Raw genomic sequence first — 27622 nt, forward strand, 5'->3', positions numbered from 1 at the left:
TCTCTTTATCCAAGAAACACAGAATTTATAGTAGATAGAGAATGCTGAGTTTCAGATATACCAGGAGATACTTGATGAAGGAGGGGAAAAGGGCATAAAAGGAAAAACCGACATCTCTGCTTTCATTACAAACTTTTGTATGAACTGTTAGTTTGGAGGGCCTGGTATAGTCCGGCTTCTGTTTGAACTACACTTAAATTATCTTTAAGCCCAAAGACACTCTTTGGAATTACGGAGTTAGCTATAAATGCTCCCAATTTACAAATCAGAAACCTGAGTGCTTTCTCTGGAGGTTAGTGGACTTATAACTCTCGTTAAGGTGGGGATGAGACTACTGTGGGGAGACCAGACAGACAGGAGGCTGTTGCCTTGTGGTCCTGGAGAGGGCTAGGCCTGAATCCCTCACTGGGCAGGTCACCAACTCACTTTTCAACCCACAAACTTTCCCTGAGTCCCTCGGGGAAGCAGGACCCGGAGTCAGCAGGAGGGATGAGTGCAGGAGCAGTTGTGACAGGGAGGCAGAAACTTCAAGCTCTAGCTTTTTTTATTTTGCTTTTTTTTTTTTACTTTATCTTTATTGTTGCAAGTGTTACAGATGTCCCCCTCCCGATTGCCCCTCCATCCTGCACCCGCCCACCCCTCCCAGGCCTTCTCTATTCTATTGTCTGTGTGCAGGGGTCCTGCATACATGCAGATAAGCTCTTTGATGAATCTCCCCCCTCCCCACCCCCGCCTTCCGTCTGAAGTCCATCCGGCTGCTCCATGCTTCTGTCTCTCTGGATCTGTTTTGTTCATCAGTTTGTTTTGTTCATTAGATTCCACATATGAGTGAGATCATGCAATACCTGTCTTTCTCTGACTGGCTTATTTCACTTAGCGTAACGAGAATCATCATTTGGGAGCCCACTGCTTTAGGGAAGACAATCGACAGTATTTGTTGACAATGATACATTTGAGCTTTCAAGCAAAAATTTAAAAATTTTGTAAAACTTGCACTCGCTGTTGTGAGCTTGACAGCATCCCAACGCTTAAAAGACTTCTCTTATGAGGTCAGTGGTGATATTAATGAGTGCACTGTATTGATTTTCATAGCAGAATGTGTCAACATATGGAAGGTTCGCATGACTTAGTGAACCAGTGTTTTCTAAAAGCATGAAGCTGTGAATCATGTACGGGTGAACAGCCTCTACAAGTTCAAGACCAATGGATTTGAATGTAACAGAGAATGTTGAGTTTATCCAGAGGTAACTTTTATGAAACTGCTATCTGTTGACTTTTAGAAGAGACTGAAGAAGAATACCTATAATTATATAATCACGCTATTAGAATATTCCTTCCTTTCAACTACATATACATGTGAGGCCAGATTTCCTTCATATATTTAAACTAAAGCAAAATATCGCAACAGATTGAATCCAAAGCAGGTATGAGAATCTGTGTTCTATTGAGTCAGACATTAGATGTGCAAAAATACAAAACAATGTCAATCTGCTCACTGTTGTTTATAGTTTTGGAAAATATAGGGTTTTTTTTAATGAAAGATGTTATTTATGTCAATATATGATGTTTTCTTTTAATGAATATTTTTTAATTCTCAATTTTAATTCTTATTATGATGTTATTATTCTTAATCTGCATAAATGAAATATTTTGGCGGTTCTCAGTAATTTTTAAGAACATAAGGGGCCCTAAGACTGAAGACTTTGAGAACTGTTGATTTATATAGACTCTAAGTTCCCAATAGTTCTCTTAGAAGGGAATGTTTTATACAGTTAATTTGCCAGTGGAGTAGTTAAAAAATGGAAACAGGAAAATACCATGTTGAAAACTCCAAGTAATGTAGGAACCACCAGTCCAAGTCAGCCAATGAGAAGTGCCTTCATCCGTTTTCGGGAGCTTTTCATGAGTGCTGCTAAACTCTCACAGCTCACCAGGCATCCTGTCCTTCCCTGTACTAAACTGTGTGTTCTCCGAGGACAGGAGTCCTATATATCTCCTTCCTTTCTGTATTTCCCCTGAGTGACATGATAACTGATACCCAAGGACTAAAAGTATTGATTGAATGAATTATTTTAAACCTTCCCTCTTTTCTTCACCTTTCCCAAGTTTCCAATAAAAAGGCAAAAATGCATCGACCAGCCTTCAATTGAATTTAACATTAAAAAAAATTTTTTTTTTAAATCAGAGAGGAAATTGCAGTGCCTGTGGTGGACAGTAGATGGCAGTGCAAATATTACTGGATATTTACAAAACTTCCAGAACTAGTCTCTGTAAAAGCCCAGCGTAAGCCAGACGGAAGCTTCTTTTTTTGTAACATCTTCGAAGGCTTTTCACAGGAACAAAAAGGGGATTCTTTGTGAAGACAGTGAGCTGGCAAACTCACAGGCCTTTCCAAAGGAAACCAACTACTGCCAACTGGGAGCAGTGTCAGGGCGAACTCCTGCGGGAGGGCGCAGGGCGGGGCCAGGTCCCCGTGAGACGCAGGAGTTGGCAGGGCAGTCGGAACTCTCTCCGGCGTGTTGGCATTGTGTTTTCAAACAGGGCTGATTTATTAGCCAAGTAAGGTGAAGGCACCTTCGGAATTATCTAAATTTGTATGCCTGGTTCATTACTTTTCCCCAGTAGAATTAGAGAACAGCTGGGAATTCAGGATTTTTCTAATATGAATGAAATTACTATCAGGTTGTATTTTTTGCAGTAGCGTTCAGGGTATTTGTATATGATACAATGTCATGGTCTAGGCATATGTTTACTAGCAATCAAATTTAAGAGAATATATATATGTGTGTGTGTATGTATATAAATATATACACTGACATATATTTTATACATAGTATATAATAGTAAGTTAGCTGACTTTGCAAATAAAACCTTAACTTAAAATCCATAAGTAGCTTCGTGTGTGTGTGTGTGTGTGCGTATGTGTATATATATATATACACCTAAACACACACACACACATCAGTTAATATCACCAAATTCCCTGATTCCAGACATCTCCCCTAACTTTAACCAGCCATCTTGTAGAACAAAAAGGGGAATAAAATATACATGATTTAGAGAAAAGCCTACAAACTACTGGTCCACCAAGTCCAATCCTGTCTCCCTGAACAGGAGCGGCAGTGAGCTCTAGAGGTGAGATCAGGTGCCACCACGGGCAGGTAGACAGACGCCCCTGGAGGGCAGAGGTCATCTGTCACCCCTGAGAGTGAGCTGTTCAATCAGGTGTCCTCACAGGTTTGCTGAATGAGTAACTAACTGAACCAAAGAACAAGCATCTACAATGTTATGTTTTAGGAAAAAACGAACAACCAACCACGCGTGTAACATGCTTGCTCAGGTGCTTGAGAATTAATTTTTAGATCTTTTAGATAGTCGGTTGTAAACATCTCTCAGTTATAGGAACAGAGGCATTTCATGGCTCGAGAATGGAGAAAACATTTCTTTGGTATATTGGGCAGGCTATTTGGGGCAGGATGCTATCTTCGTAATTCTGTTTCCCTGGGTTTAGGATGGTATTATATCAACTGACTTTGTAAATCTGATCCCTGAGTTTAAATTCCCAGGAGTTCAAAATCCATAAATGGCTTCCTGTCATTTTTAGGTAAGGCCAGAGTCACTAATTTGGCCAGCTCAGCCTGTCCCTTGTCAGGCTCGCTGCCCTCTCCCTGGCCACAGTCCCTTGGCCTCTGCCCTCCCTTGAGACACTCCCCAAGGCGTACTGGCCTCACAGGGCATTGCACTCCCTGGGTCCATTCCCTTTATTGTTATTTCTCTAATTCACCTAAGATCTCAGTTCCCATGTCATCAGGATGCCTTATAACATGCTCAAGAGGGAGTGCGGTGTCATTTTCCCTGGTGGCTTTTGTCACAAATTAAAATCACATTTTCACTTTTGTGATTAATAGCAACCTCCCCCACTGGCACAGGAACAATGCTGGATAACTTTATAATGAAGGGGTAAAAAAGGCGAATAAATGAATAAATGACTGAATTTGTGAGCATAGAGGCAGAAACAGGGAAACCCCACCTGTTAAAGTACAGGAAGAGGGCTGTACTATGGGCCAGGAACCTCGAATCCATTTCTCGATCTGTCTACTACTCACCAATGAGTCTGGGCAATTTACTGGATTCCTCTAGACTTTCATTGTAGTGACCTAAATAATTAGTTCATTACACCAGACCACAGACATACAGGTTTTGGGGAAGATAAAGTGAGATAGCACTTATAAAAGTATTTTAAAAGTGAACACATGTTATATAAATATAAGACTTATTTTAAATGGGTCACAGATGATCCACAAAGATAAAAAAGTTAAATTCTATAATTCAGATTAAATGTCTTTTGCTATTATCTTAGGGCAAATTTTGTAATATCAGGTTGTGTTTTCTTTAAAATTGTGTATTTAACTGTTAAATTGAACACAGTGGACCTGAGATGCAGTCAGAGAACAATGCAATTCTTTCCTCCCCACAAAGGAGTCCAAAATCTAAAAGTCTCTCTAAAACCTGGTCCCCAGCCTTGGAGCCTCTACAGTTGCTTTGGGAGCTACAGGCTGGGGACGAGAGTTCAGCTACGGATGACCAAGTTCATTCTGATCACTTCCTTCGCAAGTTCCGATTCAGTGGTCCCGACTTTGGCTTTGGAATGTGGGAGTAATTACCGTCTATTGTTTTGTAACCAGCTTTTAGAAAGACGGGCTTTTGTTAGGTAAAAGAGTTAACTCACTCCAAGGCCTCCTTTTGGGGTTCTCAGAGCGCTACCACCAGCATCAGGAGAAGCACAAATAAAACAGTGTCTCTGGAGAAGCAACTTGGAGCAGGCAGAAGTCACAGTCCTCCACGCAGAAAGGGCAGCGGGCTGCTGGGGACGTGACTCACGCTGCTCTGCAAAGGCCCTGCAAGGGACAGTTCTGCCCCGTGTTTACTCCTACGGCCCAGAAAGGCAGCCTTAAACTCTGGGGTGTGAAAACAGTGGGCAGAACCCACGATGGGGCCTGGCGAGTGTCCCCCAAGGAAATAACCAAGCAGCCAGTTAGCATGGGAAGGAGAGCAGATGGGAGCCTGCCTGCGGGCTCCGAGCCCCGCCCAGGACGACACCCTGGAGGGACAGCCCCCTGGGAAGCGAGTCATCCCCTACCCAACCACAGGGACCACAGGGACTCCGCTGCCCAGGCTGGCCCATGTTCTTGCTGCACAATAAAAATGACTGCAGTAGACAAGCCCCGTCCCTGTGGATACACAGGCCCTGAGCGGTGGGACACACAGCTGAAAACTGGGATGTTCAATGAAGTCAAAATGGGAAAATGGATTTTCACTTTTGCTTTTTTTCATATGATAATAATAAAGCATTTCCCCTTGAGGGAAAACTAGCAAAATTCCAACAGACCCTGGTACCTATGGATTATTTTACACGATACCCAAACTCGGTGACTTGAGACCACAGTCCTTTCGCTCTGTTCATGGGTCGGCTGGTGGTTCTGCTCTTGGCTGGGCTCACTCGTGCATCTGTGTGCGGCTGTGGGTCAAGTCAGTGTTTCTGGTAATTTGGGCTGTGCTTTCTCACATGATTAAGGGTTGGCTAGATGAAGACAAGGGGCTCTTGGCTTTGCTCCACATGTATGTCATTGTCCAACCGGTGACCTCAAGCTTGTTTACAGGGTAGGTGGGGTTGGAAGAGACCAAGTAGAAGCATTCAAGGTCCTCTGAGGCTCAGACCTGACACACACTCACTTCTATCTCATTCTACTAGTTGACGCAAGACACAAGGCCAGCCCAGATGCCAGGGGTAGGAAAGAAACCTCGCTTCTTGATAAGGAGTTCTGAAAGCACATTGCAAAGTGTGTGGCTGCAGGAGAGGGGAGAACCTGGGACCATTACTGCCACCACGGCATCCAAACAAGGCCATGTGCGCACATGGAAGAAAGAGCAGAGGAGATATTTGGGAATTACGTGGCCATATCAAAGCATTTAATACTAATCAGGCTCTAAAAGTAAGTATTTTTCATCCACGCTTCCACGAGGCAGCGCAGGGAACCCTCTCCCTCTCATTTGCCTGTCTTACGTCCAGCATGCTGGTATCAGATCTGCCCTTTCTTTCTCCAGGATGCCTGTCTGAATTACCTCCCTTTTTGCTGGACAATAACGTGATTGTGCCAAACATTTGTCGCTCATAGCATTTATAAAATCCGTTGTTTCACTTTCTGTGCTCACTGCGGACGATGAGCTCTGGGAGCACAGAGTCTATTCTACCATATTCATAGCGCACCCCCTGCACCCCACACCTGGCCCCTGCGCGGAACAGAGTAGAAGCCAAATAGACAAACAAAAACGGGAATGACTGAATTTAGACGAATGAATGTCAAGGGGCATTTATTAAAGAAAATGTGTGCCTTTGCAGATACCAATACTTTCTTGTTATGCCCACATCTTGCCAACGTGATTTTAAATTACATTCACTGCTACCAAGCAGAACAGAGACACTGTGAGAGGTTGTTTGCTTTTGGATAACTGTGTATAACGCAGCAACCAAGCCTTAAAGCCTGCCCCTAATCCTTTCTCCAAATTTCATGAATGCAGATTCTAAGGAATCCAAACATGACGGTCACACTGGCCTAAAATCTTGTTGCTCAAATAAGTGAAGCACAGACCGTCTCACCAATAATAGTCCTACAGCCAGTTACACTGCTTGTAGCTGAGAAAAGCTTTTATCATATTTGCAATGAACTGAGCTTTCGAAGGAAGCAGTCAGTCTTGGTCCTAGAAAAAAAAAATCAGAGACCTTTCCAGAAAAATTGAATGAGAAGAGAATAAACTTTGGCCTACTAGGTATGACCCAGCTTTGTACTGAGCGCTTCTGTGCACTTTTAAATGTAATCCTCACAATGACCTACACAGTGAGATTTCCTTCATCTTCTCTGTTAGGCTAGAGAGCCTGGGGCACAGCGGTGTTATATAATTTAAAGCCATAACCATCGAAGTATTGATTGATCAACACTATTGTAAGGTGTGGTTTACTTGCACTAGAAAAACGACACAGATTTATTATGGTTTGCCAGAAATTACTGTCATGAATACTGTTACTGCCCAATTCTACGCTGTTCTCCTGCTTTTCACTCCTCTGAGCTTGAGCCCATGGGGCTCTTTCACGGATCCGAAAGGCTGACATGAACTGAGTTATGGCTGCCAGGAGGTTTAGCAGCAGTTAGCCAGTCACTCCAGCATTACCAGGTAAAGTACAGTAAATACGTTTCAAAAGGAAAGTGTCATTCTCGTAAGTCAACTGATAATTCAGCCGTCAAAGGCTACACTCGTACCCCATTGCCGTTCCGTTCGGAACCCTGGTTTTCAGGGGCTGATACTAAGTGTTCCCCTTCGGCTGCTCTCCTTCTCAGGTGTCCACTCTTAGGCCTTGCTAACACCCTGACATCTCTGGTTTCCCAGTCTCCAAGGGCGGGATGAGAACATGACTCAGAACGGCCAGAGTCTTAAGAACCATAGCCTGGGGTACGGGTGTGCTAAGTGCCGTGTTGACGCCAGAGCTGTGGCCTGTTACCATCCCCGGGAAAAACCATGACTTTTTTTTTGCTGCATTTCTCTTGCTCCCTTTCCTGTCTCAGTTCTGCTCAGTTTACGGCCCAGCTCAAATCCCACTACTTATAGAAAACTTTCCTTTATTACCCCAGACCCGTGATTGTCAGCTCTGCTGCAAAGGTGTCTGGAATCCTAGCGACGACTGGTGATTATTTAATACTGTGCTCCTTGCACCATGCTAAGTGTGTCAACATCTTATCTCATTTAATCTTCACTTTTTATTCTGAGTAGTATCTCTGAGTTAGGTACTGTTATCATCCATCTATTATGGATGAAGTTCAGAGAAATGACAGGGCATGCCCAGTGTCATCACTAATAAAAAATATCAGAATTCAGATTTAAATACAGATCTGTTGGATGCCCAACAGATGAACCTCTATACTCAATGACTCTGTTATACCTTATTTTTGCACTTACCATTAATATAAAATTTACTCTACCAATGTGCGGTGCAAGAAATAGCACATTTTTTGGTGTTTTTTTTTAAATGAAATTAATCCTATCTGCTTCTCACTCCTCTTGGATATGAAGGGCTGACCATGAAAGGTGGTGGAAATGCTTTTCTGAAACGGATCATGAAAAAGCCCAGTTTCTGAGGGCAGAATACACAAGTTGGCCCTTCTGGTGCTCAGCTCATGCGGGTGAGCGCAGGGTCCCTGGAAGTAGAGTTCCATATTTTGGACTTTCCAACCTTAAAGCTTAAAATCCAGTCTCACTAGGAGCCGTGTGCAAATTCTACCCTATTCACCCTCCCTCCCAATCAGGGGCCAGGACACCCTGCCGGCACCTGCCAGTGGATCTGCTGCGAAGGTCTTCACTATTAATCACGGGACGCCAGACCCCCGTTCCTCTTTCAGAGTTAAGAGATCCCCCTTCCTTCTTGGCTGTCCAAGGCTAAGTGCCCCTCTCTAATCCCCACTTCTAACCCTTAGCACAGCCTTCCCAAGGAGCTGCAGTTTCTGGAAATTAAAAGCAGGATGGGCATAATGTCTACCGGCACCTGCTGATTCTGCTATGAACAACCTCTCTGTGCGTCAGGGTCAAATTCACATCTCCACTGGTCATCCCTCGATTTTACAAACCAGAAAATGTGGATGGACAGCCTTCAGATCTTCTACGGCCACAGAAAGCAAATTATTCGATTCAATGTTGTTTTTTTAATGAAGCTATATTTCAAAATTGTGAGATTTCACGTAATAGAATTTAAGACTGGGAATACCGAATGTTCCTCATGATGAGCATCAGCGGGCACCGAGTAGCTCCTGTCCCCTAGAGGTGCCCTGTGCTTTCCGGGTCACCTGCACTTCCATCACGCAGCCCGGACGCCTGTCAGTTTCCAATAGATCTTTTTTGCAATAGAGAAATATTTCTTCACACCTATGCTTCTAACAAGTGTGGAAATATATCACTTAGACCAAAAGGGCTTTAAGTCTCAAGAAGAATGGGGAAAATCATTTTCTTTGTGAGGGTAAAGGACATCCCTAAGTATGTAATGTGCAAGGACAGCCCGTCTGTTTTGAAGGAGGCACCTCCCCTAATTCACTCGCTCATATGCCTGCCTGTCCTCTAGGCACCTCGGTTTTCTCCCATGGTGGATCTTTTCAGAATAGCAGACCACACGAGGTTGTGCACACAGGAGCTGAGTTCTTATTTAAGATCGTTCCACATAGGGTTCAGCCAAGGCCTTCTGAGTTTGCTTCCAAAAATGCTTCTTCAGTCGGGTGGGCTCACAGGACCAAGTCAGGAGAGGGCCACCCTAGCTGTGCTGACCTTCATCCCATATGGAAAGTTGTCTCCACATGTCTTTACTCAGCTAATAATAATCATGAGTTTTTCAAAGTCCTGATATCATCTTGGTTGAAGACTCAGGTCCCCCATCTCTCTCAAGCCCAAACTAATTTTGGTATTTGAATGATATGCAACCATAGTAAACAGTACAGAAATAATACAGTGGATGCTAATAATGAAAATAACACATTTAATGATAATCTAACTTATTTTTATTTAATAGTCTTGTTGCATAAAGAAGCATAGTAAGTCTTTGGGGGACAGAGACCAGGTTTCATATAGCTTATGGTGTGTGTGTGTGTCTGTGTGTCTGTGTGTCTGTGTGTGTGTGATTGAGAGTGTCTGTCCCCCCAAATCATTCCAGAGCTGGATACATGCTGCTTGGAAACTATTTGTTGATTCACTCAGGGATTGAATTTGTCAATACCATACTTATTTGTATATTTTCCACTTTCCCCATTACTTCCATGAGCATTTGGGTCCCAGTCCTCCACAGCCTTCAGGAATCACCCTCCAGGGAATCCCTGACTTACTAAATGACAGTGACTTTAATAAAGTGCCACAGCAACCAGTGGCAATGTTAATTAGAACTGAGATCTGACACGTCCACTCGTTTTACTTCAGCAGTTCCTCCATGCCTCAAGAGAGCTGTTAAGAACAACTTTTTCAAGGGGCTAAACCACTTTTGGTAAAGCGGCAGTCTGTGACTGAGAGCTGTGTGTGTGTGTGTGTGTGTGTGTGTGTGAGAGAGAGAGAGAGAGAGAGAGAGAGAGAGAGAGAGAGAGAGAGAGACTGGGGGGGGAGTTTGAGGGCCAGAGGCCAAGCTGACAGGGGCGGGGGGATCCCTAGGGAGGACAGGTGGACTCTCCTCGCCATCTCGTGTCAGGGGAGCTGAGTGCCTGCTGCTCGGGAGGAGGGCTGTCCACTGCAGCTCTCGCGTATGCTGCTAGGGGACCAGTAGCTCAGGGGCCCGGCGGCAAGGGGACAGTCGTGAACAGGTGGAGCGGGGAGAAAGGGCAGAGGTGGACTCATTGGGTCCTGTTCCGAAAGAGCAAGTCCAAACCACTTCCTTCGCGGAGCTCTTAGTTCTGGACAAAGACCCTGTGATGAGCTCTCCTCGAGGGGGCATCCTTTGCTTGGGTCGTCACAGGCGAGAGAACTTCAGATATTCTACTTTATACATTTTTGCTAGTGGAACTATGGCATTTTTAAAGAATAATATTGGCACATATTAGGTTCTTTCTTTTCAGAGAAACAAAAACTGCCAACATGAACATTTTTCACTCTCTCCTTTTGCCCCTCGAGGCTGACAGAAGGGTAGAAGGGTAGACTCGACAGCTATAAGGCGGTGCCATCCTTGGGAGGTATCGACTTCTGCTAAAAGCTCACGGAGGTGTGATGCTCTTTTGCGTGGTCACATCAAAAGTTTCACTTTCACATGAGAAACCCTGACTCACAATGATTTTATGCAAGTGACTAGACATTTGCCCCTACCTTTCACATTTCTTTGAGAGTAGACACACAAATGTCTTTATTGAAAATGTAACAAAAATCTTTCCTTCTTTCACCTTGTTTACCACCTTCAGAATCTAAGGGGGAAAATGTGAGCGATTCCAGACAGTCATGTCATTTCTTCTGGTCACTAAACAATTTACTGCTCTCAAACAGAGCTGAAAAGACTCAGGAGTGACTTAATGCCATAAAGCAAGAGAGACGCTTCTGGAGTTTTCAGGGGAAGAAAGTCAAAGTTTGTTATAAATTCTGTTTACACTGAATTTCTTGGGAGATTCATGTCACAGTGTCACAGATATATTACCCGTTTTTGTGCAACTTATTAACTGTTCAGAAAAAGTGAATTGTGGACTGTCTCATTGTTTTATCTCTCTTTATTTCACAGATTCCAGGGCCTTTGCCCACCCTTTGAAATGTTTGGATTCCCCAAACATTCCAGAAAACTGCCTAATCTCAGTTTTCTTCTCTGTTTCCTGTTCTCCTAGTTTAGAATAATCTACTCTTACGGTTTTAACCATTTCAAAGGTCTCTAGTCTCAATCTCTAATTCCACTAAATCTCTTCAGCTCCAGACCTGTAATTCCAGCTGTCCGCTATCTTCTCAGTTACATGTCCCAGAGCACTTCCAACTTAATGAAGTCAAGACTGAAGTCCTGGCTCTCCCACCTAAACCTGCTCCACATCTCGTATTAACCATCTCCATTTCCCATGCTTGGGGCCACAGAGTCACCCTTGGATCTATCATCATGGAAACTGAGTTACATTCTATCTTAAAAAATATTTAAATGACTACAGAGTGTCTACCACATAATGTTCAAAACCAAAACATGATGTGGCAGAGACTGTCCATTGCTTAGGCAATGTCATCCCCCCTTATACCTGCAAATAGACCGTTGATTTCATTTCTAGGTATCAGGCAGATGCCCCTTGATTTAAGGGAAATAAGGGCTTTTTATAAGCCCATGGAAATACCATTTTCTTTCACACAGTGATTGGTCCAGAGAATGTGTTTCCCAGTTCTGACCAACTAAATGAAAAGGAGAGTCTACTGGGGCATGATGCCCAGAACTGTCGTCATCAGCTTGTGATTATGAAGAGGAAAAAAAATCAAGGGTATCACAACAGGAGAGAGAGAAAGATAGGAAGTTCCCAGGTCCTCAGTGACTCAATGAATAGTGGGAAAGCACTTGAAGCTCCCTACCTCCAGGTTGGGTGCTATAGAGGTTAACAAAGGTCATTATTACTTAAGACACTGCTCATTGGTACTTTGTGGCTAAAAGCATTTCTAATACACAAGGCCCTCAGGATTCTTAATTTCTGGTCCCAACCTACTTTGCAATTTCTTTAGTAAACAATTATTTGTTGTTTATTTCAATTGATAGCTCTCTGTAAGTCCATCATGTAGCTGAATTTGTTCAAAGCAAAATACATGATGCTTTTTAGAACTCGAAGTTTAATAACACTCATCTATTAACAATGTAAATTACATTGCAGATTTTAATTTCAACTTGTGAAATTTAAAGGCGTATTAGATTATGATTTTCCAACTCTTTTGGCTTAGATGTGGAAACGTAGTCCCACACCCCATTCCCAGCTGAAATTCTTCAGCTCACCACTTCAGATGCCTCATAAGGTCTACTCCCGCTATTGCCTTCGTATCGTCTTTGTTACATTTTTATCCTCAATTTTACTTCCTGTTAATGTTTTCCAGTTGCCTAAAATCTGTTCTGAAGCAAAAGAGGCATAAGCTTCCAATCACTTATACTTTATAAATGCAAACTGCTTTAGACGAGGGCTCTAGGTGTTTTACATAAAATTCAGTACAAGATGTTTCGAGTCGTCAGGGTGCCCCATCCCACGGCTCCAGTGAGCACCATTCACTACTCCTCTGCCCATATGGTCCCCAGAGCGGTCCACCACAGTGTCCCCTTCCGTGGTGTGGAGGGCTATTTATCTGTGCTGTCTCTATGAGTAGGAAGAGATGCCTGCGGCTATGGGTCTCCAAGTGGTAACTGCATAAAAGCAGTTTTCAGAGACTTGAGGGATTACCGTCTAGGAAATCATTCTCTTGCTTACCTGAGCTGTGGTTTCCTGCTAACAAGGTGGGGCTCACAGAGCATCTTCCCAGTCTGCTGGTGACCACAGGTGGCCCTGGTGTTCCATCCCATTCCTGAGCTTTGACAGGCTCTCTGGAAGGTGCACCGTGGTGTCCTTTCTCTTTGCTGTCCAGCTTTGGCAGTGGCTCTGTGCTGTGGCTTCGCACTTTTAGCTCCTCTGTTGATTCTGTGTGTCAACCAGAATTACATGCTGTTAAACAAGTCAGATCCTTTCCAGATCCCTTTAAAAACATGAAGAACAATTTTCTGAAATGCTTTCAGTATATTTTTAGAAACCTATCAGTGTATAAGAGATGACATTTACACATAACAGGGGTGGAGATCACTCAGGGCCCTTTCATTGGAGGAGTGCAGGTTGGCATCCCTGGTCAAGAGCTTTCTTTGGGAAAGAGGAGCAGCTCAGCGAACCTTGAGGCTCCTCTAGTGACTCCCCCCCGTGCTCACTGCCACGGAAACTTCTTAGGGTGCACTTTGCACGTACTGTCTGTGTCATCTTTTTCACTCCACCGCCCACCGGGACATAATTCCTCCCAGCCGCTCTACTAAAACTGTGTTTGCCAACATCACCTGGGCCTTTGAGGAGGCAAATCTGAAGACATTTCTGAGCCATTTGACAACTTCTTGATACTCTCTTATTTACATCTTCCATCCTCTTAGCTTCCCTGGTGGCCTATCCTCCTGTGTTGTTCTGAGCCTCACGCCATGTCTGTGTCACCCATAACTTCTCTTCCGCCAAGCATCCCTTACAGGACGGTTGTCCCCACGGCACTGGCTTAGCCACTTTTCCTCTAATTCTATATTTCTGCGATTTTGCCCTCTAGGATTCAACTAGCAGTTGTTTGATTGTTGGTGATTTCTAAATATCTTATTACAAGTCTGGACCATTCTCTGGAGCTTTAGACTAAAAATAAAAAAATTTTGTCTAACTTCCTGCTGGATGAGTCCCCATGTAAAACACAAATTCAACATTTCAAGATACTGAACTGACACCATTTTTTTAAATTGAACTAATGGTTCCTGTTGTCCAGCCAACCTTCCAGCTAGAAGCTCAGTCTCCCTTTCTTTAACTGCTACTCCCCAAATCTCTCCGTCAGCAGATTCTGCAGATTTTATTTCCGGCTATCTTGCTCTCTTTTCTGTTCCACTTTGTAGCACATCTACCTCAACTGCTATGGTTGAAGCTCCAATCACTGCCCTCGAACTATTGCTACTTGTCTCCTTCAGTCCCCAAGGTACGAGCTCCAAGTACTGCCTGTGTGACCTGCTTAAATGAAAATCTGATCAAGTGCCACCTCAGGGACTGGATGTGACTGCCACTCTGTCGTGCGCGTACAGAAGGGTTTACAAACACATGTAACGAAGGGGCTTTTAAGAGCGCTACCCCCTTGCTGCCAGGAGAACGGAGTATTTCGGGGAAAAGCCATAGGGAAGTGTTTAAAAACAAAACCAAACATAACATGCACATCTGCTCATAATGTACCCCTATCTGAGGTCCTTCCAGAAGCTTCCTGTCACCCACAGGATTATGTCGAAGCTCCCTGTGACCCAGAAGATTCTCTCTCCCTCTCCTTCCTCTCTGACTCCATCACTTCTGACAGTGTGTTCGAGAAGCATTCTGTTGGTTGTGAGTTCTTACCCATCCCGCCTCCAGTGAAGGCAGTGCTGGTCCCTGGAAGGCCCCCATGGCCTGCCTCCGTGCGGCTCTCTCGACTTGAGAAGCCTTCCCCCCCGCACGCCCGGTGCTGGGATGTGTCATGTCTGCACGGCCATCGTCTCACATCCCCTTTCCACGGGTCTGCTCTTACCAAAGGACCCCGAGTTCTTTAAAGGCAGGGTCTGAGGTGGGGGCTTTCTTCCCTTTTTTTCATTTGGCGCCCCTGGCACCCCTAGCATATTGCTCCACAGGTATTTAATTAATCAGTTAATTTGGTAGGTTTCTCAGCTCCTCCGGCATCTTTCTGATGTGTGTGGGAAATACAACATTCCTAACGGAATGAGAGAATCGAGTGCGTGTTATGAGTGTATTAAAGTGGCGCAGAGCTTGTTGTAGTTTCAAAAATCTGATTATCTGACAGTCACAAGTTGTAAAATTCACCAGGTTGAAAGTTTCATCCACATAAGGAATCTGTAGTGTGTTTTCTGTGTGTGCAGGTTCAGATGCCCATGAACTTTCAGCCGTAGGACAGACATGTCACCCTCGGCTTCCCCTCCCGAATCCGTGGGGCGAAGCCGGAACAGGTTGTAAAATGATTAGCAGCCCTGGGCGAGAAATCCAAGAGGCCGGGCTTTGCCTCGTGGGCTCATGAACGTGTCTCGGAACACTTGGTTTCTCCTCTCCGAGTCTCATTCCTCTTAACTACAAAATGGAGATAATACCAGCTCTGCCTAATGTCCCCATTTTCATCGGAAAGATCTAATGACATTCTACATTTCAAGAGACTTTGGAACTGTAAAGTGCCATACAAGTAAAAAGTAATATTGACTTAAATCAATCATAGCCATTTGTCCTCTATGAGTTCTTTAAAAATATTTCTACATTTGGAGCCGATGATCACCCAGAGACTGAATTATACTCACGGAAAACCGCCAGCCACCTATAAAACTAGAGCTCTAAGCCAGGAAGCCAACCCCCTATCTGTAAGTCAGGCTTTACGAAATCAGACCCTTCTCTCTAGCAGCCAAGCCAGGAAGCCAAACCTGTGTAGCAATTGGCCCCAAACAGCCAGGACTTTGGGCCCAGCTTCCAACGGAGAGCCAACCACAGAAAGTCAAGTATGTACCCAAAATTAATCACGTAGGATGCCCTGCTTTTATTTAGCCTGCCTGCAGCTTCCCAGCCAACAGCCTCCAACTGGGGCATATCTGAAGCTTTTTCGTTTTCCCACTATAAAGCTTTCCCACGCTCCTCCCTGCCTTTGAGTCTCTGCCAAGTGTAAGAGCCGGTGTCTGCCTGCCTCGTGTCCTAAGCGAGCTCTGAATACAGAGCCTTTGCCTGCGCTCACGTTTTGCTCTTCACATCGCCAGAGTTCCTTCCAGCTCCAACATGCTTTGCAGCTGCGTGAACACAGGTCGTGGGTATCATTCTAGGGGCCACTTAGACCAGGGGGCAATCGCATAGCAGCCACCCCAGGAAGAGCCCTGCTCTTTACATGGATCTGTATATAAGCCTAAGTCCCAGCTACACTGGAATCAAATAGAAGTTAAAATATTGTAAAAGTAATGCATTCCAGCATAACAATTAGAGCGAAACAATGTAACCAACATTTGCTTTTCGGTGCCCTAAGTCAAATGAAATAAAACAAGTATCAGAAAAGAGCATCTTAGATGATCTCCAAGCTGTTTATTCACAGTTTCAAAGAAAAATGTACTCTGACTTCCACACGTCACAGCCTCGGAGCCTAATGACCCATTCGTTTCACCTCGCTCTCTCTTCCAGATGTTAAACCAACCACTGGGATGCTCACGTTTTACTGACTTCAATATTTGTTTCCACTATCATTATTAAATATTTACTTTCTTTTAAACACACACACACACACACACACACACAGTCTCCTGTCACTGGAACTGAAACCAACCATGCTAAAACTACGCTCACAGTTTGCCCCGGGTCCAACACTGTCTTGCGGTCAGGGCATTTTTAAACAGGGAAGGCGAGGGCGTGTGTCCAGGCACCTCCACCTGCCTCAGTTTCTTGGCTGTCATTCCAACGACTGGAATGCACATACCAGGGAGGTGTCCTTAGGTCTCAAACCTCAACTAAAGGCCCAGTGCTATGGAAACAAAAAGGAGTCTTTTTTCTCCCTTCTTCCTTCTTTGTTTTCAAGTCCCAGAGGTTAGCCTTTGGTGAATTTTGGCAGGTATATTTAGGAAAAGTGGAACAAAAGGATTGAAGAAATCGTGCTACTCAGACTTACACCTGAACATCTGCCTCCAAAATAGAAGGCACAGCTGAAAAATCTGTAAGAAAATCATTAATGTATTTGTTGAGCATTTTATTTGAGAATGAATCTGGTTTCCTGTATGTTCAAGTGCAGCTTCCTACATCATGCATTTAATTAAAATAAATATGAAAATCTTCAAATTAACTGTTGGAAAGAGATAAATGGAAATGGACCATTAGTCTAAGAAATATGTACAATAAAACATTGAAATTCAAAGACATCTATTCAGAGGGATAGGAAATATTTATCCAGGTCCATCTATTTCAGTATTTCCTTAAAGCCTGTTAGAAAAAAAATATTTTAGTAACATAAACCTTCTTGAAAAAGATCAATCTTAGGTACAGTGGTAGAGTTTTGTGTAAAAACCTAAGTTCTTTTGACAGTTACAGCCCCAGCAGCATGTAGCACAGGGCCAGCTACACAGAGTGTGCTCCTCCTCTGCTCATCAATGAAACACCAAATGGTGACTTTTCTTCTAAAATCTGATTCTTACATTGCAGACGGATCTTGAACTGAGATCTTGCTGTGAAAAATGCATGTATTATTGCATAACATTTGTCATTAAGCTTGTGTGTTCTGTGTTTTATTGTCTTGAACTCCTTACAGTGTTTACGTTTAAAGAACCATAAATAACAATAAGAGACCAGGAGCCATCTTTCCATGACCGAAATATTCTCTCTGGGGTTCCAATCTGTCATGCCCCATGCTGCTCACTCTGAAGTCCCTTCTCCGAGTTCTCTCCTTCCCTGCCTCGTCTCGCTCTCTGTCTCTGGGTCTGCACGTGACTCTCTGGCTTCTCACTCGCCTTCCCTGCCCTGGGCCACCTGTAACTGCTTGGCTCCCCAGGTCTGATGGCCTTCCTCGCCAGGTCTGACCTACACCTGACACTGAGCTTTCCCAGGATCTCTGACCCCTCTTCCCCATGAACATTCACTCTCCCAACCATGAAATGGTAGTGAGGAGTCTTATAAATCTCCACAACCCAAAGATCCTTCGCAGGCTCTAGAGACAAAGAAAACAATATAGCCTTGATGGGCCTTTACATATAGCTCTCTGGGGAGTGCCAATGTGTTAAAACTGACAGCATTATCCTTTCTCTAAACTTCTTTTTTTGGCTGGAAAGGTCATGCAATTGTTGATTTATATGTGTGATCCCACTACCAGACTGTAAGCTTCTTAAGACTAGAGACTCAATATCTAATATAGTCCCTATTGAAAACAGACAGGATGAATGAACTCATGAATGCTTCATCCAGGAAAGGTAGTTCATTGTCTTTCACTCCTGGGTCGAACCCCGTCTCAGGCCTGACTTACAGGCTCTCTGCCCACCTCTCCAATCTCACAGCACATGGACCATGGCATAAACCAATAACCCTCACTTACAAACATGAATTAGTTACTATAACAAACATTATTTTCTTTGTTAACACACACGTTTCTAATTGACTTGCTATAATAGAGTGGAAAACAAGATATTTCCCTAGAAAAATAACTATTACTTGGAAATATGACCAGTAATACCATTTTCATAGAATATAAGATTCCTTTTTTTTTTTGTCGTTGCAATATTTAAAAGGATTAATATGTCATATCATTTCATTGTTTCTATAGCACCTAGATGATTCAGATAATTTAGACAAGAGGCTTTTATATCTGTGGTTTGGTTACAAAATATGGACTCTAATTGTGCCTGGCAAAGCAGATACTGAAGCTCATGTTGCTGATGAGTGTTTGAGCTTCCTGGGGACACAATGAGTGCTTCAGAATTGTCCCCTCTTATTGGCAGAATCAGCAGGATAAAAGTCTCTCCATCCTATTCCAACAGCTGAACAAGGAAACTAATGAAAGGTGATGAAGGCGGATTAATCAGGCAGAAAAGACAATACAATTGAAGCGCTGAAGGAGGCACTGAACTAAATGGCATCATCAGATGGGTGTTAGATTCAGTCATCCCATTTTAGAGCTGAAAGGGCCCTCGGAAATCACAATAGCAACAGGAAAAGCAAGGTGCGTGCAGGTCTTTGCTGGGATGGTGCCCTGCCCTGGGAGGATAGCTCCAGGGAGGGAGGAGTTCCCGCCTCATGGGGAAGCTTGGCTCAACTATGAACATCTTTAATTGCTAGAAAGCTCTTCTAGAGAGCTCAAGTCGGCCTCCCTCCGCAAGCCAGCATTTGTTGGTTGTTGGTAGTCCTGTTTCTGGAGCAGCTCAGGACTAGACGTTCGGTTTTTAAGTAAACACTCTTTAGAATTCACAGTGAGGGAGGCTGTCTCTCCTTAGTCACATCTTCTTCAGGCTCTAGAGCTAGAGCTCTCACTCTCCCAGTCACCCTGGCCTGGACACTAATCGCATGTCATGGTGTCTTTTAAAACTGTAGTGTCTGGAGCTGATCAGAGCCAGGCAACCTGACACAGTTTACCTATGAGTGCAGGCAAGCAGGGGGGTCCTCTCCTGCAGGTCTATTAATCCATCTCCTGAGTCTGCAGGGAAGACAGGGCAAAGGTTCCATGTCTCCACAATGAAAGGGCACCAGGGAGCAGGGGCGATTTTTATTTTATTTTATGTTATGTTATTTTATTTTATTTTATTATCACTTCTCTCTCCTGTGAACTGTCATTTGGGTCAGTTATGTCAATTTCAACATCTAACGGAAGTCTTCTCTAAATATAAATAACAAAAAATAGCTCAGGCGTCCGGAGATTTCATGACTTTAAATAAGATTGGAAAGAAAGTCCAGGTTTGTGTTTGGAAGGCACATGGGGTGAAACCTTGGTTTTAATGAATTACATGAGGCACAGTATTTAATAAGATAATAAAATAGATGAGGCACATTGAAGTAAGATAGAATATGCAAAGAATCCTAATAATTTTATAGGTGTAAAAACAGCTCAGATCCTTTACACAACTTGCTCAAGGTCAAACAGCAGTTAGCAAAGCTCTGACAGGTTGGTTTCCTGGCCACACGTCCAGGAAACCTCTCGCCGTAAGTCGCTGGAGCTTACTACTTATATTCAACAGTTCCTTTCCGTGGTTGCAAGAAGTAACACCCATTCATGGTCATGGATTAATAACTAGAGTTTCAAACAGCATGTCTGGTCTTTAAAAACTCTCTACTAAATGTCTAGATTATGTAATTATTCCCCTTTTTCATCAAGGCCTATAAGGATTGTAGAGATATTGCCCAATAATCTCTACCTAGAAAACCTTCACTGGAGTCACCAGGCGTAGCTCAAGTGTTGACCTATTTTAACCACACTTTCCTTAAGAAATTCTAGTATTTCAGAGCAAAGAGATAATTGCTCAGAGAATAAAATTTATATTTTCATTTGTTCCTGTAATGCAGAAGCCAAGAGGACCTGTGGAGAGAGACTTAGTTTTTAGATAAAATTATTGATTTGAAGTAAATTATTTCTAAGTATCCTCCCCTAAGTCTAAAATGTTATACCTCTACAATACAAAGTTCCTACAGAAGCAAAATAGTTCTGAAGTTTCAAAAACATCGTTACGTCCGTTCTAATCTATACCTCCACTTTAAACTTCTCAATGTTTTACATTCCCCGGATCAGATTTTTATAGTTTGATTTCCCTGCCAATCAAATCACAGTGAACTATAAAATAAATTAAGAAAGTGAATCTTTAAAAAACATTCATGCCCTGGCCGGTTTGGCTTAGTGGTTAGAGTGTTGGCCCTTGGACTGAAGGGTCCCAAGTTCGATTCTGGCCAGGGGCATGTACCTTGGTTGCAGGCTTGATCCCAGGCCCTGAACCCCGGCCAATGCAGGTGGTGACAAATCTGTATGTCCCTCTCACATCAATGTTTCTCTCTCTCTCTTCCACTCTCTCTGAAAAGCAATGGAAAAAATTATCCTCAGGTGAAGATTAAAAAAAATAAAAATAAAAAATAAAAATGGACCCCTTACTTAAAAAAAAAATTCATGATTTGTTCTGGGTCATTGGCAAATTCAGGATCCAACTTTTTTCTGCCACCTGGTTAGGAGACTGAACTAAACAAGGTTCCTGGCTTTAAAAATAACATACAATCCCCTAAATGTTTTCCCGTTTGTAGAAAGGAAAGTGAATGGTAGTTGCTGTGTTGGAAAAGCAGGCTTGCCAGCTCTAAACAATTGCTCACAGCACCAGCGGCTCATTGTGATTGGAACTTCCATGGAATCAGTAGCTATGATGGGTCAGATGCTACATCAGACTCTTTAAAAAACAGTATTTCCAATCCTTATGTAGCCTTCTCAAGGGTGGATAATTACAGCCTTCACCATTCAGGAAAACTGAGGGTCCTGTTGGTTGATAAGCTCAAAGCCAATCAGAGGTAAGTGGAGGGGGCAGGATTTGAACTCGCATTTCTCTGAACAAATAGCTGCATCAGTGATACTTCGTTTTGTTTTCTTAGTTTGGGTTTTTTTAAGAAGGATTATTTATCTTATTTTATTTTTATATATATGTTTTAAATATATCTTAATGACTTCAGAGAGAGGAAAGGAGAGGGAGAGAGACAGAAACATCAATGATGAGAGAGTCATTGAACGAGCACGCAACCCGGGCATGTGCCCTGACGGGGAATCGAACCCCGATCGCCTGGATCCTAGGTCGACACTCAACTGCAGAGCTACGCCTGGCCGGGCTCTTTATCTTATTTTAAAAGAATTTAAAAAAACACCTTTCTGTTTTCAGACATTTGAAGATTATGTCAACAGGGAAATTAATATGCTGAGATTTGGGAGAAATCAGATGTCAGTCTAGACAGTGGAGATCACTCCCAGCTCAGCCCCGACACCTCGGCGCGAGTGGTAACGGAGCCCCGGCAGCTCCCGGGCGGCTGTGGACGGGTCAGTGTTCCCGCAGTTCGCGTGCAGCCCGCGCCGGGGCGACCACGGGGGATTTATCAGAAGCAGTGAAAGAAGTCAGGAAACAAAGACCGGCCATTTTTTCAAGGCCGCCTATAGCAGTTTACTCTAACGTATTTTATGGATTGCTTTGATTAAAACGTCAAGTGCAAAAAGGATATATATATTCCTATTATTTTCAACCCATGGCCAATGCAGATGCTTTGCTTCATCTGTGTAGACATTGCGCAGGCCCCGCACAGTGACGGTGGGAGAACAGGGCAGGGAACCAAACCCCGCGGCCCTGCCCACGCGGGGCCCTAGCAGAGGAGACGATCACGGGAACTAACACGGGACTGAGCTCCGATAAGAACTCGGAGAGATTGGGGGGGGCGATGAAAGAACTCGGAGAGATGGGGGGGCGATGAAAGAACTCGGAGAGATGATGGGGGGGCGATGAAAGAACTCGGAGAAATGGGGGGGGCGATGAAAGAACTCAGAGAGATGATGGGGGGCGATGAAAGGCTAGAGCAGGTGGTTTCTCCTGGTTGGGACTTGAAGAAATCTTCATTAGTGATTCACAGAACGGCAAGGGGAGGCTGGGGGTAGGTGGGTGAGTTTGGGGGACAGGGGATACCAACTGTTCAACACACGTGACTCTTCCCTTGGGCCTGTCCTCCCCACAGCTGACCCTAACAGCAACCTTCCAGGTTGACAAACTAGCACAAAACAAGGGTGGGGAGAGACATTGGTTCAGTCTCCATAATAAATTCAGCCTGTCTGGAAGGAAAGCTTTATATTAGGAAAGAAGGGGACCAGAATTTACATGAAAAAGACAAAAAACAAGTTAAGGAGGGTTTTAAGTGACAGGCTATAGAGTTTGCATTTATTTTTGAGGTGCAGGCGTGGTGATGTCATCAGTGTTAAAAGAAGATTCTGCCTGGAGAACTGTACAAAAGAAGGAAGGTGTGTGCGGAGTTATCCCAGGTCAGAGGCTCATTGTTGGCAGCAGTTTTTTTTTTTTTTTAGCAGCATGTTGAAAGCCACTGAAGCCCAGATAGCACCATCTCAACATGACAATGCCATCAACTTCTCAAACATCCTTCTCAGTGGAGTGCACCGACATAGATGCAAAGATGTAGAAATAGAAAATGTTTTGAGGCGTATCTTGTAAACAATTTCTAGTGTTTGCATCCAATGCAGATGAACTTGGGACTATTTACTAGGTGAAGATCACTTTTTAGAATTCAAAATCTATCCTCTATTCAATAATGATAATCATTTTTTTTTTATTTTTTATTAACCAACCTCATTGGTGTCAAGATTTAGAGAAATACTAGACAAGGTTATACCGGAAACTCATTAAATGCCTACCCTGAACCCACATTCAATTCTCTGCACACAGAAAATAAAGCATAGTTATGGAAAATGTCCCTATTTTTCAACAATCCTTTTTATTTCAAAATAGTGCATACAAATGCAAATGTGTCCCCATGATTTACCACATCAAATATTTATGCCCACAGCTCTCCTCGGCCCCTATAACAACAATGGCTGCCCCTCCGTTTTCTCTCCCATTTAGGACCTGACCTTACTGAAGTTCATCATACTCTGTCTACACCAAATTCTCCACGTATCTGACAGAGAAACTGCTGATAAAAGTCTCTGAGAGGGACAAAGAGAATTCTAAAATACTTGACAAACAGAGTTCTAAGGTTATAAAACCTTTATAACCTGGGTCAAGCTCACATTTTGACTTAAGATATCTGTATCTTTTGACAAACCCCCAAATCACATGCCAACAGTTATAGAAGACCTGACAATAGAGTTAAGTAGGGCACGAGGCAGCAAATTAACATAAAGCCAACAATCTAAAAAGGAATCTTCTTAAAGAAAGGAGGGCACAGGGACTCGAACATATGTGCTTTTTACATTCTTCCTCCTTCCCGTGGCCCCAGTCACAGTCATGCTGAATTGAGACCGGCACAGCACAAAGACCTCTGGATTTAATTGTTGGGGAAACTTGACCTTGGTAATGGTTCTGCCATCATCTGGCTGACACTGGGTATCTGAAAGTCTGTATTAAAACCAAGAGAAGGGGCCATATCTTAAAATCAAATACTTAGTTTCCTCAGTTGAAAGTGAGTCATGTGCACCTAAATACATTACAGAAATGATATTTGGTCAAAATGTTCAAACACAGAAGCCTGATTTTCCTAAAACTACAACCTTGGCCTGTTTTAAGGAGATTTCAAACTAATTGATACCATAGGACAGAAGAGGGGTGGCTTTACATACAAAATATCCTTAGATGCAGCCGACTGCATGCACAGTCGCACAGCCAAAATGCAGAAGCAAAGATGCCAAGTTCAAGGAGAGGTAGCAATGGTATAAAGAGGGTGCAGAAACCATGGCTATAATCTGAGTTGCCCTTTTGTGAGATGTTCAAGAGGATTTGGCTTTATGAGCTGAGTCACTGGGCCACTGGGAGAAAGTGACCAATTAAATATCAGATGTAAGGAATTAAAATTAACTCTTCTACAGGACAAAAGAAAACTGTGGAATTCTATCAATGCCCCTACAGCATTTCTGTTTTCATCTATTTTTTTTCAAGTGGTGATGTCAGAATAACCCTTTGAACAATAGGAGAGAAATAGAATGACTGACTAGAAAGTTCAAAGCAATAATTTATTACTAGAAATTTTATAAATTGAGGCGGCTTTGTAAAAATGTAGGACATTTTTACATATCCTCAAGACTGAGTTAACATGCATAGGAAATTACTATTAGGCATTTGGGATCAAAACTGAAGCTCCTGTTGCATGGCGCACTGCCACATTTTTATAGAAATGGCTTAGGTGCTGTTTGAGGATATAAAACTGTGCTAATAATTCAGTGTGTGGATTCACAGCAACCAAGTGCCGAGGGTTCATACCTCTGAGTGCTGTGATCTGGGAAGTCCCAGCCACAGCATTGCATGGTGTAAACAGAGCTGTTTTAGGGGTAGTGAGACCCTGGGTAGTAGTTCAGGCTTAGCCCCTAATTAGCTATGAGGCCTTGGGTAAATCACTTTCCCCTTCTGAGCCTTCATTTATTTATCTTTAAATGAAGCATCTGGGCTCCAGGATCCTGAAGTTTAAGATTTTACGGATAAATACCAGAATATGCTCTATACTAAAGTTTCTCAGTCCTAAATGCATATTAGAAACAACTGGGGAGTTTTCAAACAGTACCCGTGCCAGGGCCACAAGGTTACTGAGGGTGAGGACTTTACAATGGTGGTTTTAAAAAGCTCCCCAAGGTTTTTAACATAAAGTCAGAGTTCAGAACCACTGTTCTTGACTTAATTGAACATTTTTTAACAACATTTAATGTACGTTTCATTAGTCTTTTGTAGATTTGGCTGGGTCCTTTATTTCCCTGGATTTTCCTGTTTTAGCCGAAAGCATTTTAATTACCCTTGCTTACTCAAGAGAAAGGAAAAAAGAGTTAAAGGAAAAAGGAACTAGTCTCTCTTTTTATTTATTAGAATTCCTTGAAAACAAATTTTATTGATGGAGAAGAAAGATGTTTGACTACACCACCTTTTAAGGTGACCTTCGCAGATAAGGAAAGACTGAACTGCCTACACTGAGGCACACACACAAGCGACCAGTGAGTGCGCGGGTGCCAATCTGTGTTGAATTTTGATAATTTTATTTGGCTTGTTCAGCTAGGCTGCCTTATAAATGACAAGGAAACCAGCCGCTTAAGAAAGATAACCAACTTTTTTATAATAATTAGAAGATAACAAGTCATTGATCTAAGATAAAAAAAAAATCATACTTCTCAGTATTGTCTGTTTTCTATGCCTGTGAGGTTCTTTTAAAGGTCATAGTTCCCTCTTTTAATTTTTGAAGGGATGACAAGCTTTTCCACTGGTGGGTGGGAGGTGTGTGGGTAGTTGAATATATGCACAGGTGCAATCAACTTTAATTAAGACTCAAATCATTTTAACAGGCAGATGGAAAAATGCTTTAATCTTCTTTAAAAGAAACAGACATTCAGGCACTAAAAATATTAATGCATAGGAAGAAAAATACCATTTCCATTCTTCCTAAAAGATGCAATTCTGAAAATAACATTCATAAAAGTTTCTGAAGGAAACACTAAATGCTAAGAAGAATAATTCCTTCATCATGAAGGGTACTAAGAAAATTTCATTTCTATCAAAGTAAATGCAAAACTTAGATGTTGCAATCACAGTTACTAATAGCTGTATTTGGGGGGGGTGGTTAAAGAAGTCATAGCTGTTACGGTTTTATAAGAAAGGCAAAGTAGGAATATTAAGCCTTCTGGGAAAATATACTGATGGCTACAGAACTGAATATATAAAGTACTGTATTTCTTGATGATTTTAATTCACCAATTCTCTAGATAAATACAGTTACAGATGCCCAGCTGGTGTGGCTCAGTGGCTGAGTATCGACCTACAATCCAGGAGATCGAGGTTCGACTCCAGGTCAGGGCACATGCCCGGGTTGCGAGCTCGGATCCCCAGTAGGGGGGTGCTGGAGGCAGCCGATCAATGACTCTCTCATCATTGATGTTTCTATCTCTCTCCCTCTCCCTTCCTCTCTCTGAAATCAATAAAGACATACTTTTTAAAAAATATATATTGTTAGAGAAATAAATGGAGTTTGGGAATCACTGTTGGCCAACCTACAAATTTTAATGGCATTCTTTGGGAAACATACACATGTAAATTTGAAGGAGAGAAACAACAGTTGTTAGGGTAAAGTCTCCAATGAACAAGATTTGATTTCCCCCCAAAACGGTATTTTAAATAGTTAAGATCAAGTAAGGCTATAGGCAAAACCAACAGAAATATATTTAAATGTTGATATCTTAATCTTTTCAGGGGACTTTGTTTCAGATTGGGCATCTACACAACATTATTTTCTGCTCAAGTAACTGAAGCTCTTTGGATTTCACTTTGTAAATATGAAGGAGTTAAAAAAGACCATTTCTAAAGCCTAGCAAGTATTTGCTGAGCTCCCACTATGGGACTCATGGTCTAAGAACAGAGAGTAGGGAGTCTCCACGTGTTCCTTTGGAGCCAAGGAAGGTAAGATACAAAAGTTCTCTTGGAATTGCACATGGCAATATCATTAGCTTCCCCCTCCCTCCTTCCTTCCCTCCCTTTTCCTGTGTTATCATTCTTTCCAACTTCCATTTAGTTAGTGCATGTCATCTGTCCCCTCGTTTCAGCTCCTGTCATTCTTTTTTCTTCACGTCTTTTATATACACACACGTACAAAATGCATGTATGAGCTGTTCAGTCACAAAGTGGCTCAGAAATAAAGGTGTTTCTTTTTCATATTTTGCAAATTAAATGAAAAACCAAACCAGGGCCTGAATTAGATGTTATTTCTTCTTTCTGACAATACCAAGACCTTTTATTACTGTGACATCTTGTTTTGTTGTTACCTGGTGGCAGACTTCTTTGTGGCAAAACCAACCTGAATGATGGAGGGGGCCACAGAGAATGACAACAGCCATGGTTTTGCATTAGGCTCACGGGTTAAATAGGAAGAAAAGCAGAAAAGCAGAAGAAAAAAAAATGGCAAGACGACAAGGAGAGAGACGTACTGTACGTATCCCTTAGATGGAGCTATGATGATGCTTCAGACAAAAAAGCAGTCATCTCCTAAGCGTCTCCAAACCCAGGCCGCTGGAGTGAATCCCAGGTGCCCAGGCTTTGGGAACTTCAGAACCCAGGGCAGTGCTGTGACACAGCCAGGAGGGCCAGGTGGCACAGTGTAGAGGCAAGGGAGGAAGAGAAACAGGACGC

General features: G+C 42.9%; 1 protein-coding gene across 1 annotated transcript in view; it reads right to left on the minus strand.

Annotated features, from left to right (window-relative positions):
* NYAP2 (neuronal tyrosine-phosphorylated phosphoinositide-3-kinase adaptor 2) overlaps positions 1-27622 on the minus strand; it is a 176734-nt gene that overhangs the window by 29475 nt on the left and 119637 nt on the right. Inside the window, exon 4 of the mRNA XM_087819366.1 lies at positions 12969-13175. Coding sequence (XP_087675492.1) covers positions 12969-13175 — 207 coding nt within the window. The remainder of the gene's footprint in view (positions 1-12968; positions 13176-27622) is intronic.

This window comes from Miniopterus natalensis, chromosome 8, assembly GCF_054644295.1.
Source record: "Miniopterus natalensis isolate mMinNat1 chromosome 8, mMinNat1.hap1, whole genome shotgun sequence".
Taxonomy (NCBI): domain Eukaryota; kingdom Metazoa; phylum Chordata; class Mammalia; order Chiroptera; family Miniopteridae; genus Miniopterus; species Miniopterus natalensis.